This window comes from Arvicanthis niloticus, chromosome 10 (genome assembly GCF_011762505.2).
Source record: "Arvicanthis niloticus isolate mArvNil1 chromosome 10, mArvNil1.pat.X, whole genome shotgun sequence".
NCBI lineage: Eukaryota > Metazoa > Chordata > Mammalia > Rodentia > Muridae > Arvicanthis > Arvicanthis niloticus.
Genome location: NC_047667.1, coordinates 15,361,353 through 15,381,143, shown reverse-complemented (window position 1 = coordinate 15,381,143; position 19,791 = coordinate 15,361,353). Strand labels below are relative to the sequence as shown.

Sequence of the window (19,791 nt, the reverse complement as noted above, 5' to 3'; positions counted from 1 at the left end):
CCTCTCGGGAGTCTAAGGACAGTGGGTCACCGCCTCCTGGCTTTCATGGTTTCTAACATGCAGTCTGCTGTCCATCTTGGGTCCCCTGGAAAGTGTCCTGTCAGGTTCTCTCAAGATTTTACCAAAGATTTTCAAGCATTTGATTTGATGTGTGTCTTGTGTGAGTTTTCTCCATTTTGGTCTGGCTAGGATTAATTGAGTTTCTTGGATGTTGGATTTTATGGTTATTTATTAAATTTAGTTACATTTATGGTTATTTTACACTTCTTTTCTCTGTTTTCTTTGCTTCCATAGCTTTAGGAGAGCCTATTCACCTACTTAGTATAGACTCCCAGGTCACCAACACTCAGCTGTTGTTTGCAGTTTTGTCCCTGCCTTTGTTCCTGTCTTTTATTTTGAGCCACTTATTTTGTCTTCACACTCACTGCTGACTCTGCTGTACCTGGCCTCTCTGTTACTAATCCCATGCAATGTAGTTCTCATTTGCATGCGGCTTCGTGTGGTGATGATTTCCATGTGGTTGTCTTGACAATTTTGATCCATCCTGATTGTGTATGACTTTTACTTGATATCTCCTTATATTTTTATAGTGTTGCCAATAACGATTTCAGGTTCTCATTATTAACTTCATTATCTCTCTTACTTTTCCCTTTCTTCTGGTTTAATTCTGCCCTGGGTATGACTCCCAATCATCTGCTCTTCTTTATGCCTGATGATTTTTAGTCGGTTACAAGAGAATGTGAATTATACCTTGTTGTCTTTCTGTACACCACTGGACATTGTTCTGGAACACGCTTTGGGTATTAGCGCAGAGGTTTTCTTTTTCCAGGCTTGCATCCACGGTCTGCTGTGACAGGTGTAGGGAGCTTTTATTCTGAGTATGATTTAATTTCACTCCTGAGGTTTGAACTCTCTTCAAATTCTGTGTTCCTCATATTGAAAGGACTCACCTCTTCCTATGGTTGAAATGTCTTATTATTTTCTGTCTTGTGTGAGCTCCAGGAATTATGCAACCTAGTGCTTCATAGTAATTGCCTGTGTGATCTGAGCCTCACCTCACACATGTGCTGTACTCGGACAAGACTGTACGGAGAGCTCTGATACCAGCTTTTCTCTCCAGTGCACTGCCCTGCCAATCCTAGCTGCCAGGTCCCTTCTCCCTTAATGTCTGCATTATCTCTTCAATCCAACAAGACCTCCAGGCTCAATAGGAATTCTCTCTCGAAGTTCAGAAACCAAATCCAGGCAATTGTCTGAAGAAATTATAAGCTCAGCCTCACTTTGATTCAGAGATCAAGTTCTGTGCAGCCTGCTATCCAATTTATAAAGAGAGCATGGCGTGTGTCTGTGTGTGTGTGTGTGTGTGTGTGTGTGTGTGTGTGTTTGTGCGCGCATGTGTGCGCATGTGTACAGCACACATGTGGGGGGGTATGTGAATGCAACCATTGTATTCATATATGGATGTACGTATATGGGTGTCTGTATTATGTGCATGTATATATGCATGGGTATATATGTATATCCATATAAATGTATAAGTGTATGTATGTATGGGCTTGAGTATTAGTATGTGTGTGTGTGTGACAGAGAGAGAGAGAGAGGAGAGAGAGAGAGAGAGAGATCCTCAGTAAACATTTTATTAGTTGCTAAGTTGACAGGTCTAACTCTTTGCATGAATCTTGATTTGTATGCTTCTTGCCAAATAAAGCTCCTTAGAATCCTTTCCCACAGCATTCCACCCCTAATTTATTTTCTTTCCTCACTTCTCTCATGTGCCTTATCAGAGCAGATGCTATCCGGGCAGGTGAGGTGGGGAGTAGAGGCAAGTGTCTATAGGATGTATCAAGCTTGATATGGGGTAGAAGAGATTTAGAGAGGGAGAAATACCCATAATAGCTATCAGTGTCCATCAGATCCAACCAGATAACTGTTCAGTTTTCACTTTGTTTTGTCAAGACAGCTAGAGTGGCTGAAGGCGGGGGAGGAAGGAGGGAGAAGGGGGAATAGAGAACAGCAATTGAATGGCGACAAGGATAACCTTTTAGGGCAGCAATGTTGTACATTCTCCAAGGGGAAACCATAACTTACTCATCCGGGAATGTAATAAGTGTGTTCACTATGTAGAATCAGTAAACATCATCCATCTAGATCTTTAAAATGCCTTTACATAAGTACCAGTTTGAAAGTGGATTAAAGGATGCACAGATGCAGCTCTATTATAATCAGGTTGTGAGGGAATGAACTAAGAAGAGATAAGAATACCAGGAAAAGAGGGGAGATAAATTGGCTTTTCTATGATTAGAAAGAATGATGAACAAGAGGCAGGGCTGGAACAAACCATTGTGGGTCCACATTTGTATGATACTTTAGAAAGTTCTGCTGATAAAATTAATTTTATTGAGCACTGGGGAGATGGTTCAATAGGAAAAGCACTTGCTGCACAAGCAGAAGGACCTGAGGTCAACTCCCCAGATCCCAGATAAAAGCCAAACAGGGTAACAAATGTCTGGAATACCACCTCATCTACAGCAAGATTGAAGATCTTTGAAGATTGAATTCCCAAAAGGTCCTAGGCCAGTTAGTCTTGCACATGCAGTACAAACAAGAAACCCCACACAAATGCACATGTTTTAAAACTTTTTTTAAATTTAAGGTTGATGTTTTCTTCTGTTAAGAAAATGCCATGCTAAGAAGACCAAGACTTTAGCTCTGAGTTGGAAAATGGAAGGGGTACCCATTGCTTCATAGAGAGCTGAGAAAGCTGTATCACATTCTCTCACATGTGAGGACTGTGTGCTGTAATTGACAGTTAACTAAAGAATTGATCTGGGCATCTGTGATCCATATCCATTCCTAGGTCATTGATGGAGAACCAATAAAAGCCTGTTCATTAGCCTACTCGTGACTATCATTGTGAATATTGCATAGAAGTCTAAGCACTGTTTTCTAAGACAGGCACACTACTGTAGCAAGATATGAAGGGGTCAGGCCCTAAACTCAGAATTTTGAGGGGGGTGATAGAGTAGACATCAATCTTTAATTTTCTGAGATCAAGAAATATTCAAAGGCTATAATAGCTTAGTTGATAAAGTGTTATCTTAGCATGCATGGGAATATAAGTTTGATAGTCATCACTCATGTAGATGATAGCCACCTCAGCATATTCCTATAATCCCATTGTTTGAGGGACAAGGACAGAAAGGCTTTTGTACCTTGCCAGCCTAAACAAATTGGAACACTATAAGGTTCAGTAAGAGACCCTGTCTCAAAAACTAAAATGGAGAGAGAATGAGAAAGACACACAGTGTTAATTTTTCCCACTTTGCCCACATGTACATACACAGAGATACACAAACACCCTCACACAAATACATACACACACAAAAGAAATAGCAAAATCAAAAAAGATTCAAAGAGTTATATAGAAAACTCCAGAATAGCCATTCACAGAACAATGTCAGAAGCCATCCATCAATAGCAGGAAGGATCATGCCTTAAGAGGATTCATTGTATATATAAATGCAAAGAGTAAGGTCTACAGGACATTTAGAACCTTTTCTAGTTTATATCCTTCAGTGACATCCTACTACAATCCTTTGTGATTCCCCTGCCCCAAATATTGATTCTGAAGGGTACTGACCCAGCCTCGGGTGGTCCTTTTGTATACTTGTTCAAAATGACTTCCCCTTTTTCCTTACAAAGGGCTTTCATGATCCATCTTTTGCCTTTAACATTTTAATATAAGTTGTGTGTGTGTGTGTGTGTGTGTGTGTTGTGTGTGTGTGTGTGTGTGTGTGTGTGTGTGTGTTAGCACATTCATGGTACAGTACGAATTTTGAGATCAGAGGATAACTTAGGGGAGTCAGTTCTCTCCCACGACCTTGTCAAGGCAATGTCTCCCCCGTTATTCCTGTTGCCTGTGTACTCCAGGGTAGATCCGCAGACGTCTGAGGAATTTGCCTGTCATTTCCCATCTCACAGTAGGAGCACTGTCTTACAGATATGTGCTGCTGTTGTATAGGGCTTTTTGCATGTTGCATGGATCGAATTCAGGTGATCAGGCTTGCATCATTTTTGCTTAATGAGTGATCTTACTGGCCTTTCTTTTCAATGTTTTATTTGCTCTTAATGGTTCTACTATTTTGCTATACCCACTCCCTATATGATAGCAAACCAAATTCCCAACATCTGGTGTTTTTCATGCCAAAGAAAGCTCAAGGGATCGGAAAACAAATTCACATTCTCCTGTACGTTCTTCAAGCCTCTGAAGGCTTAAACTCGGCTTGAACTTAGAGATTGAAGAGGATTTTCGGGCACCCCAAGCCATCACGCTGAATTTAACCTTCTAGAAGGTCGTCTTCATGCCACAGTCAAAAGTTACCAAATGGTTGGCGGTGAATCACCACTTTAATTAAAATTTTTTTTTGTACTGCCTGAAAAAACTTAAAAAAAATAACCTATGTTTAATGGATAGGGTTTTGGCAACTGGTTTGAATTTTTTTTTAAGCTTATTTCAGCCAGACAGATGAAGAGAGGGATGTGCAAATAAAGAAATCTGTGCTCCCGTCTGTGGTTTAGGTTTTATTGCCAGGACCACACGATGTTGCTTAAAGATGTGTACAAACCTGCAGATGATGCTTACCAAGACTCATGTATATGACCACTTGGGTTATAGACAAATTAGGGAATTGTGCAAAATAATAAGGTGGCTGTTGACTTGTGGTGGATTTTCATTGTGTTTGGCTGAAGGGTGTGTGTGTGTGTGTGTGTGTGTGTGTGTGTGATTAGCTAATTCTCAAGTGCTATATACTTTGTTTATTTGAACAAGGTCCCAAACTGTTTTGAAATTCACCAGTTGTGCTAAGCTGTTTGGTCAGCAAACTCCAGGGATGTCCTTCCTCCACCTCCATGCAACCACACCTAGCTTTCTGCTAAAGGTTTTTATAGATATAGCAGCAGTTTTCAAAGTGAAACACAGAGAGACTTGGGTTTCACGGTTTTTGTTTTCCTGGGGAACTTTGAGTGTTAAAGATAGAAAATGAGTAGTAATGTAATTCATTTGAACCCACAAGGGACTAGTTCATTGCACTGAAGCAGTCATAGCCTGGGTCTGCCTAACCTATAATCCAAAATCCAACGTGCTTCTCAGGTTTTGGAAATGCAGATATAATGCTCAAAAAGTTGTAGGCATAGAGACTTGGGAGACAGCTCAGGCTGGAAAGTGTTCATCTTGTAATCTTAAGGACTCAAGTTCAATCTCTAACAACTGATGTAAAAAAGGCAAAGCAAAGCAAAGCAAAAAGCCAACCGTGGTGGCACAAGCTTCTAATCCCAGCTCTGGAGAGATAGTGATAGGTGGATACCTGGGGCTCTCTGGCCAAACAGCCCGGCTACTAGTAAAAGACCCTGTCTCAAAGCCAAACCAAAGCACCTAAACAAAATCAGGGCGGATGGCACTGAAGGAGCAATCGGAAAGGTTGGTTTCTGACAATAACTTGCACACACAAACACATACACATTGAACAGGTCTGCATAGAGCATATGCACATAGAGTACGCATACATACATAAACATACAAAAATCTTCTGATTTTGGAGTGTTTCTGATTTTGAATCTTCAGAGAATTGGAAGGTTATATGAATATTTAAAACTCTCTGAAGCCATTTTGGTAAGGGATATTCAAACTATGTAATGCCTCAGAACAAGTCTCAGGACACAGTGATGGGTCACTGACTACAAATGATGTGAGCTAATTTTCAACTGTTCCCTGTAACATCCCAGGCCTAACTAAAAGCAATGTCATATACTCAATTTCTTTGTTGTTGCTATTGTTGTTTTTAATGAAAACAAAACAACAAAGTGTTTTGCTTAAGTGCTCCAAAGTGGATCTCTTAAGAAAATGGTTCCTTCGCTTTCATACACAATACAGCTTTTAACCAACTACCACTATTCTGCTCTATATTCACTAATTGCTAATTAATACTTCTGATGTACTCATTCACAAGGATTTATTTTACCAAAGATAATTGGTTAAGATTGGTTCAGTGGTTAAGAGCAAGGACCAGGGTTCAATTTCCAGCACCCACATAGCAGCTCACAACTGTCTGGAACTCCCGTTCTAGGGGATCCTATGACATATGACAGACATGCATGCAGGAAAAACACCATTGCACATAAAATATAAATAAATAAATCAGTTTTTAAAAAAGAATATATTTTAAAAAAATAAAAAGATGGGTTATTTAGTAAAATGTACCTCACAGCCACAAACAGTGTCACACCAGCTTCAAGGACAACGCCTTGGCTTGCTTTGGATGCCTAAGTATATAGTTGTTAAGTATCTGCAGAAACCTGTCCCTACCCACAGCTGCTAATGGAGACTTACTAAGCACTGCTGCATTGTCCGCAGTTTCCCCGAACTGAGTAAAGAAATGAACTCTGATGATGGAAGTCAATCATTCCTTGATTTTTTCCCCCCAAATCAGCAAGAAACCAAGTAGGTCTGCAAATCTAATCCTTCCAACCCAATTTATATGGTCTCCAGTTTTATTCTTCTGAGTCTTCAGATTCACCTTATTTATTTGCTTCTTTGTTTACTTCATGCATGTGTGTACTTGCACAGTTGCGGACATGCATGCGCGAGCCTGTGTGTGTGTGTGTGTGCGTGTGCATGTGTGCGTGCATGTGTGTGTGTGTGCGTGCATGTCTGTGTTCAGGGGGATTGGTGAGTGTACATGTCATTGTGATTTATAAGCATGTGCATGTAGGAATATGTGTGCTTATGTGCATGGAAACCACAGGCTGACAATGGATCTTTTCCTCCACTGCCTTCTGACTTATATTTTTATATAAGTTCCCTCAGTGAGCCTGAAGCTCACCAGTTAGTCTAACTGTCCAGGGAGCTCCAGGGGTCCTACTGTCTCCACCATTCCAGCTCTGTGCCTCCACACCCAGATTTTTTTTTCTTCCAAATTCAGATCTCTGTACTTACCTGGTAGACATTCCTAAATGAGGTGTCTCCCAGCACATAAATGGGGATTTTATATCTAATACCTGAAGTTAATAGTTTAAAAAGCCCCATAGGAAACATTTCTCAAAACCTTTCCTTCCTGCCATCATCCCACACAGGACCTCCATTTCCTGCTTGTCCCTGAGCTGCTCTTGACCTATCCAATAAGGTCACTGCTTTCACTCCTGAAGTCTGTGCCAGAGGAGACTCTTAAGCTGAATCATTTTAGAGAGGTCATTTCAGAAAAGCCTGAATCCTGTTCTGAGAAAAGAAAGCACATTCATCCCTTTGCAAATCAGACACCCCCACTGTGTTCTCTCTGTCAGTAAAGGAAGATTCTGAATCCATTACTTTGCATCTCTCTGGTCCTGCCGCTACCCAGCCACAGTGCATCCCTGATGTTCTGGGATAAGGAGTGATCAAGTGGCCTGTGTCCTGAGACCTGGAATTTTTTTCTAAGAGTCATCTGGTTTTTGTTTTAATCTCAGCTTTGAAATGACTAGTCTTCCGTGCCCCCACATCATCCCGTGAAACTTCTGGAGGTTGTCAGCAGTGGCAGGTATAAGAGTTTGCATTTAGAGACCAATAGGAGACAAATGGAGCGATGGGAATAGGTGAGAAAGTGAGCCAAGGCCAGAGATGTAATTGGTGACCTAGGAAGACTGAAGCCTGCTGGAACACTGAATGACCCAACCCTTCAACTCATTAGCAAGGCACCTTTGGCACCCACATTCACAAATACAGATATGAACTTGACATCTGTCTAGGGCAAGACCAAGTCCACTCATTGAAAATTCCAAGCAGGCTTGGTCCTGTGAACTTTGTTCTTCCAACAGCCGTTTAATTATTTTATGAGTTCTTACAATTCTCTGAGAGGGGAAAAAATAACTTTCCTCAGAAGTAGAGTATCCAACACTTTTTAAAGTTACAATCCTTTTGTGAACTACAGGAAACTAATAGCGCTTTAAAGAAACTACGGAAAGATGCATCAGCACTTTCAATACAATCCTGGCTTCCCAAGGTAGACAGATTCTGAAGGAATTTGCTTGAGGGTGAAACTCTGGCATCTGCCCGGGCCCCTGCCTGTCCACAGCTCATTTCATCTGATCTTACACAGGACACCTTCATGTCCTCCACATTGGCCATCTGGGATCTTTAGCAATTAAAAAGAAAATGTTGTTATTAACAAGTAGGTTCTGAGTTTGTGCATATAGAGCCCTCTGAGAACTTAGGAATTCAAAGAGTGGTTTACAGCTTGTGGTCTGACAATACTGTGTGCTAATGGGAAGGAAAGGAGGGGACAATTGTCAGAAAATTCCAGTCCAATGGCACCAGACATAGAGTTCCTTCACTCATTTTGTACCCCAAATTTGTCCTCAGTCCTGTCATCTGCAACTGCCACTAAGCCTTTTTAGAGACCTAACACAAACATCCAGACTTAGGGGGTGGAAATCTCTGAAGGCAAAGCTGATAATCTATCTTCCTTTGCTGTGTCTGTATCTGCCCGTGTATGTGTAAGTGCACATATGTGCATAAACATGTGGAGGCCCAAAGTTTGAGTTCAGATCTATTCCTCAATGGTTCTCCATATGAAGATGGGGACTGAGCTTCACTCCATTCAGTACAGCCTGTGAAGCCTGAGCCCCTTTTTATGCAGGGACACTGTTTCTATATTAGATACTTCTCTGTTGCTTTGATAAACTATTATGACCAAGGCTACTTACAGGAGGAAGAGTTTATTTGGGCTTACAGTTACAGGGAGGTGAAAGTCCATCCTGGCAAGCACACATAGTAGCAAGTGGCAGGCACAGCAGCAGGGTCTGAAAGATGAGAGCTCACTTCTCAACCATAAGAGTATGAAGCAGAGAGCGTGGCCTGGGAGTGTGGCAAGACTACTTACACACAAAGCCCAGCCCAGGTGTTGTACTTTTTCTAACAAGGCTCCACCTACCAATGGTTCTACGACCTCCCCAGAATGGCACCACCAACTGAGACCAAGTGTTGGAATGCTTGAGCCAATGGGGGCTATGTCTCATTTAAACAACCACAGCTTCCTAACTTCCAAAATCATCTTCCTTTTGTTTTACCTCTGTATTGAAAAGTCCTCAGTATGTTACTGCTTACAACGAAGAAGTTTAAGGAGGAGAAGAGGTGACAGGCATATTGGAGTTTGGGTATTAACTGAAAGCTAAATGAGATTGCATGCAACATTTATAGATACCTCTCTGGCCTGTTCTAACGTAATCAGCACACTTCCAGTTGCCTCTCTGGTCTGTCCTAACATGAAATCAGCACACTTCCAGATGCCTCTCTGGTCCGTCCTAACGTAATCAGCACGCTGACCTATGGTACCATCTATTATTCCATTCTTTTCTATCCTGCAGTATGACAGTGCCAGTCTAAATTGAGAGATTGGTTAAAGACCAAATTTTAATATGTGTGGCAGCCTACAGCTTGAGCCCCATCTTGTGCAGAGACCCTACTCGGTTGGCTGCCATGCTAAAAGGCACTGTTCCATAAAGCACTGGAGATGTGGCAGCTGGTAAACACAAAGATTGTGTCATAGTTATTCCATCCCACACTGTGTTCAAAGCAGTGCTAAGTTGCTCCTCCTACCCACTCCCAGACTTACGAGAGGCTCATAAGCTGACAACAAAACCAGTTCATTCTATCATTCATTTTATCATATGATCAGAAACTCTTATGTGATGATCATATTTTGAAGACTATCTTATTAGCTTTCATAAACCACATTTCCACCTTAGAAATTAAATAAAAAGTAAATTTTGTCAGAAATTTCCTACATAAACTTATTCTGAAGATAAGCTATAATGTAATGGATGTGTCATATACATGGTAAACATAAATATATATTATATATATATAGTAAACATATATATCATAAATGTATATGCATAATTGAGGAAGACACCAGAAACTGACTTCTAGACTTAACACATACACAAGTACAGACACACACATGCACACAAACATACATGAACACACAAACACAGTAGATTGTGATGAGTGTTGTCACTGCATAAAGTAATAAGGGCAGAGTAGCCCTACCCATTCTCAATAAGGTGTCTAGGAAACACAAATCGCATAGCTATTTCTGCTCTGACCCCTAAGTATATTTGGAATAAACTGTCTTCACTGTCTAGTCTAGAGGCCGAGGACTGAGTCAGCTGCCGGGTGATAATTCATGCAGGAGACACACTGTCCCCTTTTTCAGAACAGCACTCCAGTCTGTTACGTGTGCTCATTACTCACTTTATTTCAGTTAATAAACTTCACCTAATTGAAGCTGTATGAGTCCCAGACTGAAATAAAGATAATCAGAAGTAATCGTCGGTCTCTAACGGCACCTCTTTTTTTTCTCGTCACTCTGGAGACCCATCTAGTGTGTGTGGGCATGCAACTGTGGCCACTCACCATGGACCATTATGTGGAGGAGACAGTTTCATGTTAAATTAAAGTTCATCTTCATGCAATTCGCTGGATATTTAATACACTGTTTCCAAATGTATTGTTTTTCTTTTATATTATTATTATTGTCATTATTAATTATCACTTTTACTACTGTGTGTGCATATCCACACAGTGTTGGGGGAAGGACCATGTCGGACTTACTGGGCATGTGGAGGACAGAGGACAACTCTGCAGAGTTGTTTTCTCTCCTTCCACCTTCACATGGGCACATGTAGGTCACCAAGCTTCCAAAACAAGTAAAGGCCTTTTCCCACTGAGCCATCTCACCTGCCCTGGCCTTTATCTAAATTCTAAAGAGTTCCTTCATGGTGCCTTGTTCCCTCTAGATCACATCCAATAACAACCATCTTCTTGTTGCGCGCACCTCCCGTGTCCCCCCTCACCCGTGGGAGAGAAATATGAGAGGCAGAATTCGGGTAGTTACTGCAAACGAGGCTTTACTCTGTATCAGCAATCGTGGAAAACACAGAAGGGCTGAAGACAGGAAGAGGCCTAGTTTAAATATACCCTAGAGTGACGTATTCACTTCTGATTGGCTGTTCGCTCACCACCCAATATTACGCCTCCGGATTGGCCAGTGACTTTGGCGGGCTTTCTGCCTTTGCAGCTGCGCAGTTAATTGTTTACTAGTGGGAAGACACGAGGCCAGCGCCATCTTGGAATGGCGAACGTATAACCACTGACCACAGCTTCCTACATCTTCTTACCTTCTTCTGTCAACAAGCCTCAGGGATTGGCCTTTCTCTAAGTCTCTAATTTTCCTCTGTGTTTTTCTGTCAGAATCGAACTGCCAGATGAGAACACTGGACAGCGGGATTGGAACCTTCCCCCTCCCAGACTCAGGAAACCGCTCAATAGGACGATACATATGCCAGCAAGACTCCCCAGAGGACACTGATCCCCTCCTGCCTCTCCAGCCAGCCCCTTCCGTGGCATCCCCTGCCAGAGCCCAAACCCTTGACCGTGAAGTGCCTTCCTCCTCAGACAGCCAGAGCTCCTCGGAGTCCACCATCGTCCATTCCATATCTGACCCCAGCATGATGGCCAGAGGGATGAGAGCCTCACAGAGTCACCTTCCCAAGCCCACCTCCTCAGGTAAAGTGCCATTGACTTTTCTATGAGATTGTGTGTCCCCCCCAACTCATAAGAACATGTGTGCAGATGTACCCATGAAACTACCCAGCAGAAGACAAGTCACTCAGTGACCTCTGTCCCTACTGAAATGCAGATTCATGTAAACCTCTGCACACCCTCAACCAGTGAAACAACTTCTGCAAGACCTTATTGGGGGCTGGGGAGATGGCACAGTGGGTGTAAGTGCTTGAGTTCACAAACACTAGAACTCTAGTTCAGTTCCTAGAACCCATGTTAAAAAAAAAATCATGTCTGGAATCTCAGTGCAGAATTATAAAAAGGCCAATCCCTAGGGCTTGCTGACCAGCCAGTCTGGACAAATCAGCTAAGTCCAAGATAGAGAGAGATCCTCTGCCAGGTGCCTGAAGAGTAATAGCCAGAGTTTCTGTCTCTTCTCTGTATAACAGAGTACACACGTGTGTGTGCATACATACACACATGTGCACATGTACAGCCCCCCAATATGACCATGTAATACTCAAAAACATACACACACAACACTAATTGACAAAATGACACTATCAACTTTTAATATTATGTTAAAGACTGAACATTAATAGAAGGAAACATCATACCAATAGATGGCTGCATAAATTGATGAAGAAGTAAAGCATGCAATGTATGTTCATGGGATTTTACCCTAAAAAATAACTCCACATGAAATATATTGAATATAGGGATGGAGAGATGACTCAGCAGTTAAGAGAGTATAGTGGTCTTGAAGAGGACCTGAATTCAGTTCCCAGAACCTTCATTGGGCAGCTTAACTGTCCATAACTACAACTCCAGGGGATCCAGTGCCCTCTTCTGGCTCCTACAGGTACTGCACTCATGTGTGCATACCTGCACAGAGACACATCTATATGAATAATTAAAATCAAAAGAAATCTTTTTAAAATGGATAAATTGAATATAGAACCACAATTTAGCCCCAGTCCATTGATGTTCCTGAACTGTGTGCCCTCTACCCAGAAACTGTAAGTCTCCTGACGTGTTTCTCCTTCATTCCTGTACATTTACATGCTGCTGAACTATAAAGATGCAGCTTGATTGATCAGCAGCAGATTGTGTGTTGACTGCAGTGGAAAGTAGCTCGCCTTCCTATGGAGACCTGCCTGCAGTCAGTGGAAAGAAGCTTTTGTGATTAAAGACAAGGCCAAGCTGAGGGTCAAAGTAGTTTTTTTTTTTTTCATTGTTCCCTCGATTAAAAATATTTATTGCACACCAGGATGATGCTCAATACTTCCTAACATGTGTGGCTTCTGTGGCTCTGACAGTATGTGTGTAAGCACAACACTTAGGTCTGTGAACCTAAATGCTTTTGTTTATGGCTAGAAGATCAGAAATGAGCTGTGTATGGAGGTTATGCTATGGGTTTCTGAGAAATTAGAAGAGAATGCTATTAATGAAACGGGTTTGAATGGACGTATCAGACTGTTCCTGTGACTAAACTCTTCACACATTAATAGCAACGGCCAAGGGGCCTCATTGGGACTCACGCTCCTTCCAAGCCAAGGTTACATTTTTAAAGGCCGTAATGCATATTATTTTTGAAATAAGTGCAGTGTTAATTAATGGCACAGCCTCCAGAGCTTCAGGGGCAAAATCTTAGTTATAGATTATGTGCTCTATGCCTGAATAGTCGCATGTGTGACCTCAATTCGGCAGCGGGCTGCCGAGTAGACTCCATGATTAAACACTGTCATTATAACAAATTGAATAGAAACCACAAGCTTTGAATTGCTTCATAAGAAGGGGACAGGAAGGAGATTGTTCTGATCTTGCCACTTACATTTGCTGCATCCAAATCCCAAGGGTTGTATCTTAATTAAATTGTCACAAAGAGTTGTAAAAGGTGGTATATGGGAGAGAGTGAGGTGAGCAGACAGGAGGCCATCTTGGGGTCACCCATCCTGAAGTTTCCAGTCTGTGACATCCACGGAAGCAGGGTGCTCTCTGGTGCTTTTCTTAGTGACCATTTGTTAGGTGAAAAACTGTGCAGTGCGGAAGTTTTGGGAGCAAAAGGGAAATGGGATTCCATTTCCTCCCTTCCCAGCAGGCACTTCCTGTGTGATTTACAGTTGAATATAGCCTTTTTCTTATCCACATTTCAAACCTGGAGGCACCTGAACACATCTCACAGTGTCGATGGAAGCCTCACTAGCTACCTTTTTCCTCACCTGAAGAAATTGCTATGGAAGGCTGTGTGGCATGCTCTCTTGATAATTAGGGTTTATTTTTAAAACTTATTTTTTAAAGCTTTCATACAAGTATATATTGTGTGTTGTGCTTACTCTTCCTCAGGATCCCTTCCTTTCCTTTCCCTTCTCTCTCCTATGCATTCCTGTGATCACCTACATACTTCCCCGTCTATACGTATGCCATCTGTGCATATATGACTTTGTGTAGCTGTAGAAAATCTAAGACTCTTTCTAAGACTGGCACAATTGGCTTAATATTTATTTCTGGTCCCATTATTTTCCAGAAAATTACTTGCTTTCATTCTTCTTGTATATGTTTTGTTGGCTGTACCATATCTAGCCATATGTATTTATGTATGTTTATTTATCTGTAGTTATAAAAATATGTGCTATAATAGCACATTCACTTATAGAACACCTTCATCATTCTGAAAGGGGAGTCACCATTAGGATCCTTCAGCGTCACCTACAAACACATGGAAATTTCACTAGCTCAATTTCACTAGCCATCAGAGAATTGCAAGTCAAAAGCACAGACTAACAGTCATTAGGAAAACAAGTATCAGCAAATGATGATGAGGGTGTAGGCCAAAGGGAACCTTTGTCCAGTGCTAGTGGGATGTAAAGAGTTCAGCTGCTGAGCAAGTCAGTACGGGGATTCCTCAAAAGAACTAATCACTCTTTCCCACGACCCAGTTATCCCACTCATGGGTGTATCTCCAAAGGACTCCAAGACAACACATCACAGAGACCCTTGCAAATCCGTTCTCACTGCAGCTCTAGATACAAGGGCTAAGTTATGGAATCAGTGTAGATGTCCATCAACATAAGAATCAGTAAACAAAATGGGATTATTTTCCTGTACAGTGAATAACAGAGTCCTTTCATTTCCTGGAAAATGCATGCAATTGTAGGTGTGCACACTAAGGGAGTGCAGCCTTTCTCAGAAAGGAAAATATATGTTTCTTGTGGTTTGTGGTTCACAGATTTTTCTGTAGCTACATGCAGTTTTGTGTGTGTGTGTGTGAGAGAGAGAGAGAGAGAGAGAGAGAGAGAGAGAGAGAATAAAACGTGAAACTGTAAGGCCACAAAGGGTACTAACAAGTCTGGGAAGGGTTGTTAGGGAAGTACAAGGAAGACTATGCTTAGCCCATAATAAATACATGCACAAAGCTTTCATAACAACAGCAAAGGAAAACAAAAACCCACTGTTTAATCGTGTTTAGGAAAGGCTGAAGAACCAGATCCTTTTCATGGAAGTTCATTAGCTCAGTGAGGTATTCATCCTCTGAAATAGTTCTTTTCTCATTGATGTGATAAAATACCCAGACTAAGGAAACTTGAGAGAAAATGGATTTATTTTGGTTCACAGTTCCAAGGAGATGCAGCCCATCATAGTGGGGAAGACATAACAGTAGGGAGAAAGCGGCAGCAGGAGCATGAGGCTGGCTGGTCACATTGGAGCCACACTCAGGAAACAGAAAACAGGAAGTGGGGCCAGGCTATGAAGCATCAAGGTCTCTTCCTTGTTATCCACTCCCTCCAGTAAGAAACAACCCCTTAAAGGTTCTGTCACTATCCCAAACACCACCACCAGCTGGGATCAGCCTGTGGGAGCCATTCTCATTCAAACCACAACAGCCTCCAAAACCTGTTCCTCTTTTGATAAAAAGTGTTTGAAAGATAGCCTTAAGTTCCCTAATGGTTTGTTTGCTGGACCCTTTTTAATCTGGAAAGCCTCAGCCTGTTTGGAAAGGTGTCAGATCCCAAGGCAATATGCCTTGGTCTTGTCTGTAGATATGTATACACAGTTATGCAAATATTTAGGCAACCCAGGCTCATATAGTATACAGAATGTCAGAAGACCCAATTTTTCCTGTTTTTAGACCTTCATATTAATTTTAAATGTCTCCCTTTCTTCTCCCTAAATTTGTTAAAGGTTGGTAAAAGCTTGTTTTTTGTTTGTTTTGTTTTGTTTTTAATGTACCTTCCCTCCTTTAGGAAAATCTAGCTTTGAAAAGCCTAATGGAGCAGAGTCTAAGGCCCACACTGGCCCATCATTCGAATATGCTGAGGATGCAGTGGCAAGTGAGCCCCTTTCAGAATGGAGGGGCGAAGATGCTACTACCGAGACCCAGGTGAGGGGGTGCCATCTACCTGTCTGTCCTGATTGCAGGATCTGAAGTCCTTGAATCCTATAGAGATAGATTTAATTTTAAATCAAATCTTGCATTGGTTTGCCAAGTCTGTATCAGTTACTTTTCTGGTCCCTGTGATAAAATACCTGACAGAAATAATGTTGGAGTGAATAGGTTCATTTTGGCTGAGAATTTCAAGGGATTTCAGTCCACAGTAGTAGGAGGGCAAGATGGAATGATTCCTTCCCCAAGGCAGCAGAAGCTTAGGGCTACAACTTCTTCACCTGGTAGCAGCTGAGGTGGAGAGAGAGAGAGAGAGAGAGAGAGAGAGAGAGAGAGAGAGAGAGAGAGAGGAAGAAGGAAGAGGAGGAGGAAGAAGAGGAAGGGAGGGAGGGAGGGAGGGAGGGAGACAGAGACAAAGACAGAGACTAAAACCAGAGCTGAGCTGAGTCTTCACATCACGTACATAGTCAGTGAGCCACCTACATCATCCATCTCTGAAACACTTCATAGTCTCCTATTGTGTTTTCATTTCAATTTCTGTGGCAAAAGCAACTCTTGGCTTATTTGGTTTACAGTTCCAGATGATAGCCCACTATTTCAGGGAAGTCAGGGCAGGAACTAAAAGCATTACCATATCTGTAGGGCAAAGAGAGAGTAAATGGCTGGATCCATACTTCCTTGCATTTCCTCTCTTATACTGTTCAGGAAACCCTGCCTAGGGAATGATGTCACCCACAGTAAACTGAGTCCTTGTACATCAAATTAATAATTAAGGCATTCTTCCACAGAAGTGCCCACAGACTATCTGGTTCTAAATAATTCCTCACAGAGACTCTACTCAGGTAATTCTAAGTTCTGTCAGGTTGAGTTAAAATTAACCAGCACATCCCTTAAAAAACTAACTGGGGACATGGTCATGTAGGTTCCAGTGCACATCCAGTTCATAACAGTATAGAAACTTTCATCTATGTCTTAACCTCTAGCCAGAATTAACATTAAATTGAAAGAGTATACAGTCAAATATTGCTTACTTCTTAAAAGCCATCTTCCTTTTTGGGGACAGAAAAAAAAAAAAGATATAAATGGGGCAAATAATGTTCTTTTCTTCCAAGGTTCTGTGTGATTGAACCATGTGACCTTCTTTTCTTATGACTTCTAAGAAGCAAGGAACAAAGGGATAGAATTCAGATAAATGAGAAATTCTTAAATGTTCTACAGACTGGACACACCAGGCAGTAACTCTCCATTGCATCATTAAGATGTTTCTGATGACCCAGGGTGGATTCAGAGAAAAGCACACAGCACATCACAGTGTGTTGAGTTCATTTGCGAGGAAATGCGGACTGACAGATCTCCTGTAATCCAGACCTTAGAGTCTTGAATTCATTATATAGTTGAAGATGATCTTGAACTCTTTCTCTTCCTATCTCCATCCTGAGTGTGGAATCACAAGCATGTACCACCACACCTGGTTAATGTGGGCCAGGGGATGAAACCCAGGACTTCCTGCATACTAATCAAGCACTCTCCCAGCTGAGCTACACCCCTAGTCCTGAATATACATATTTCTAAGTATTTTTGAGTATTCATCATTTCATCCCTTTTTCTTTCTTCCAAAACCCTATTATGTAGTCTCCCTTGCTCTCTTTCAAATTCATACCCTTTTTTCTTGAAGTGCTCTCAAATATATGGTGTGTGTGTGTGTGTGTGTGTGTGTGTGTGTGTGTGTGTGTGTGAGAGAGAGAGAGAGAGAGAGAGAGAGAGAGAGAGAGAGAGAGAGAGAGAAATATGCATATTTATAAGTACTAAGAGAGAATGGTTTTTCTATTGCCAATTCTGCTTCAAAGAGAAAGCTAGTCAGGGAGGTTGAACTTCACAAGCACACTGTTCATCGTGGCACAAGTAACCAGCTGAGCTACATCCCCAGCCCATCAGGTCGATCCTTTACATCCTGTCAAATGTAACAAAACACACCACCTCCTCCCTAGAGCCCCACCTCCCTGTTCATAAAGCACCAAAGTAAACATACATCTTTTCTTTCCAGGTTGCTTTCTTTTGCCTGACTGAAAAATGTTAAGAGTCCACTTGTTAGCATAGAGTCTGCCCACAGATGCAGGATTTAGGAGCTGAGTAGGTGGCCCAGTGGGTGAGGAGAATGGAAGTCATTTTGTAGCCTTGTTTCCACAGAGCTACCCACTCTAATTTGCCAAGTTGAGAAAAACAAACATTCCTTCCCCACATGTGCCTTGTGTACTGGTGATGGCAATAGAAACCAGAACAAGCCAGTAGATCCGTGTAAGCTGAAGGAAGGACTGTAGAGCGACAGCAGAGAAGCCTAGCCTTTGTTTACAAGGAAAGAGTCTTAACTCTGGCTGCTGCCCCTGTGCCTGGGTTACTTAAAAGCAAATACTATACACTTGAACCACGAATAGTTTTGATAACCTACAGAAGACAACCCACAATATTGGGCATGTCAACATTCCATCATGGAAAAGGGAAAGCAGGTCATGAGGCCCTGCCTCTCTCTGAAAAGCTATAGGTTAATAGTTGCTGAGGAAAGGAGAAACATTTTCTGTAGTGTTGTAGCCCATGGTATGGTGCCCGTTCTAATAACCAACCCACCACCAGCACTTCTGTAAGTAACTGCTCAGCCCTGCTCCTGAAAATATCTCCTCATCCATGTATCTGTATAGAACCTCTGACTCAGGGTCATGGAAGGAACCCTGGGTAAAGTCAATAGACTGGGGAGGAAAGACATCCTAGAGAAAGGAGAGTTCTTGGGAAGAGGAAACAGGTCAGCTGGAGCGGGAGGGGATGATAGAGAGTTAGGGGGTGAATATGATCAGAGTACATTAAATACATGTGCGGAAATGCCAAAATGAAACCCATCATATGTAAGTAGTTCATGCAAATAAAACAAAACAGGCTGAAGGTATGTGCCTGCCTTATCTATGTGGCCACCACTCACCCTTCTCAACTCTTCTGCTAGTCAGCTTTCTGTTACTGCAGCAAGATAACAAGCAACCGTGCAGCCTAGCAGGGTGGCTCACAACATAATCCCAGCTACCTCGGAGGTCTAGACTGAGGGGATCAAGATCAAAGCACAGCCTGAGCAATGTACTTAAGACCCTGTCTCAAAACTGGAGTCCTAGGCTAGGGTGTAACTCAATAGTAGAACACTTGCCTGTGAAAGGACCAAGCATTTGATTCTAAGACCAAGGTAATCATCATCCACTTACAAAGAAACGGGGTCTAGTCCTTGATACATTGGGACTATGGAAGAAAAGCACATCTTGGCAGGAAGCATGGGATAGGGCATGATTGCTTACCTCCTGTTTGGGATGTGAAAGCAAGGGGAAGGAGATGGCTTCCTTTATCCTGATTCTTCAAGGCATTGCTCTAGTGACTTTACACCTCCCTAACCACTACCTCTTGAGTGTTTCCACCAGTTCCCAGTAGCCTCCAACTGGGAGCCATGCCATTACCACACCGGCTTTTGAGAGACAATCCAGATCCAACTCAGCAAACTCTGTCAGCTTATGAAAAAAAAAATCTAAGCTGAATCTCCTTTGTTCTCTCGAGAGCTGCCTTGCCTCTTAGGTTTCTCTCCTCTGAATGCCATGCACCATCACTTTAGACATTCCAACATGTCGCTTTATTCTCTTACCCCATTTTGACCATTCCACAATCCTGCTAGCTTCCTTCCCAAATATGCCTCAGATCTGACTCTTGTTCACCACCTCTGCCTCTAACACAGTCCAAGCCCCTAGCTGGGTTATATGGCCCATTGTCTTCCCTCTACCTGCCCCATGAC

The 19,791-nt window shown here is 42.1% G+C and overlaps 1 protein-coding gene across 10 annotated transcripts in view; it reads left to right on the top strand.

Annotated features, from left to right (window-relative positions):
• Nckap5 (NCK associated protein 5) overlaps positions 1-19,791 on the top strand; it is an 887,342-nt gene that overhangs the window by 808,997 nt on the left and 58,554 nt on the right. For all 10 annotated transcript variants that reach the window (XM_076941060.1, XM_076941057.1, XM_076941058.1 and 7 more), the window contains 2 exons: positions 11,282-11,596; positions 15,838-15,974. In XM_076941060.1, the coding sequence (XP_076797175.1) occupies positions 11,282-11,596; positions 15,838-15,974 (452 nt within the window). The remainder of the gene's footprint in view (positions 1-11,281; positions 11,597-15,837; positions 15,975-19,791) is intronic.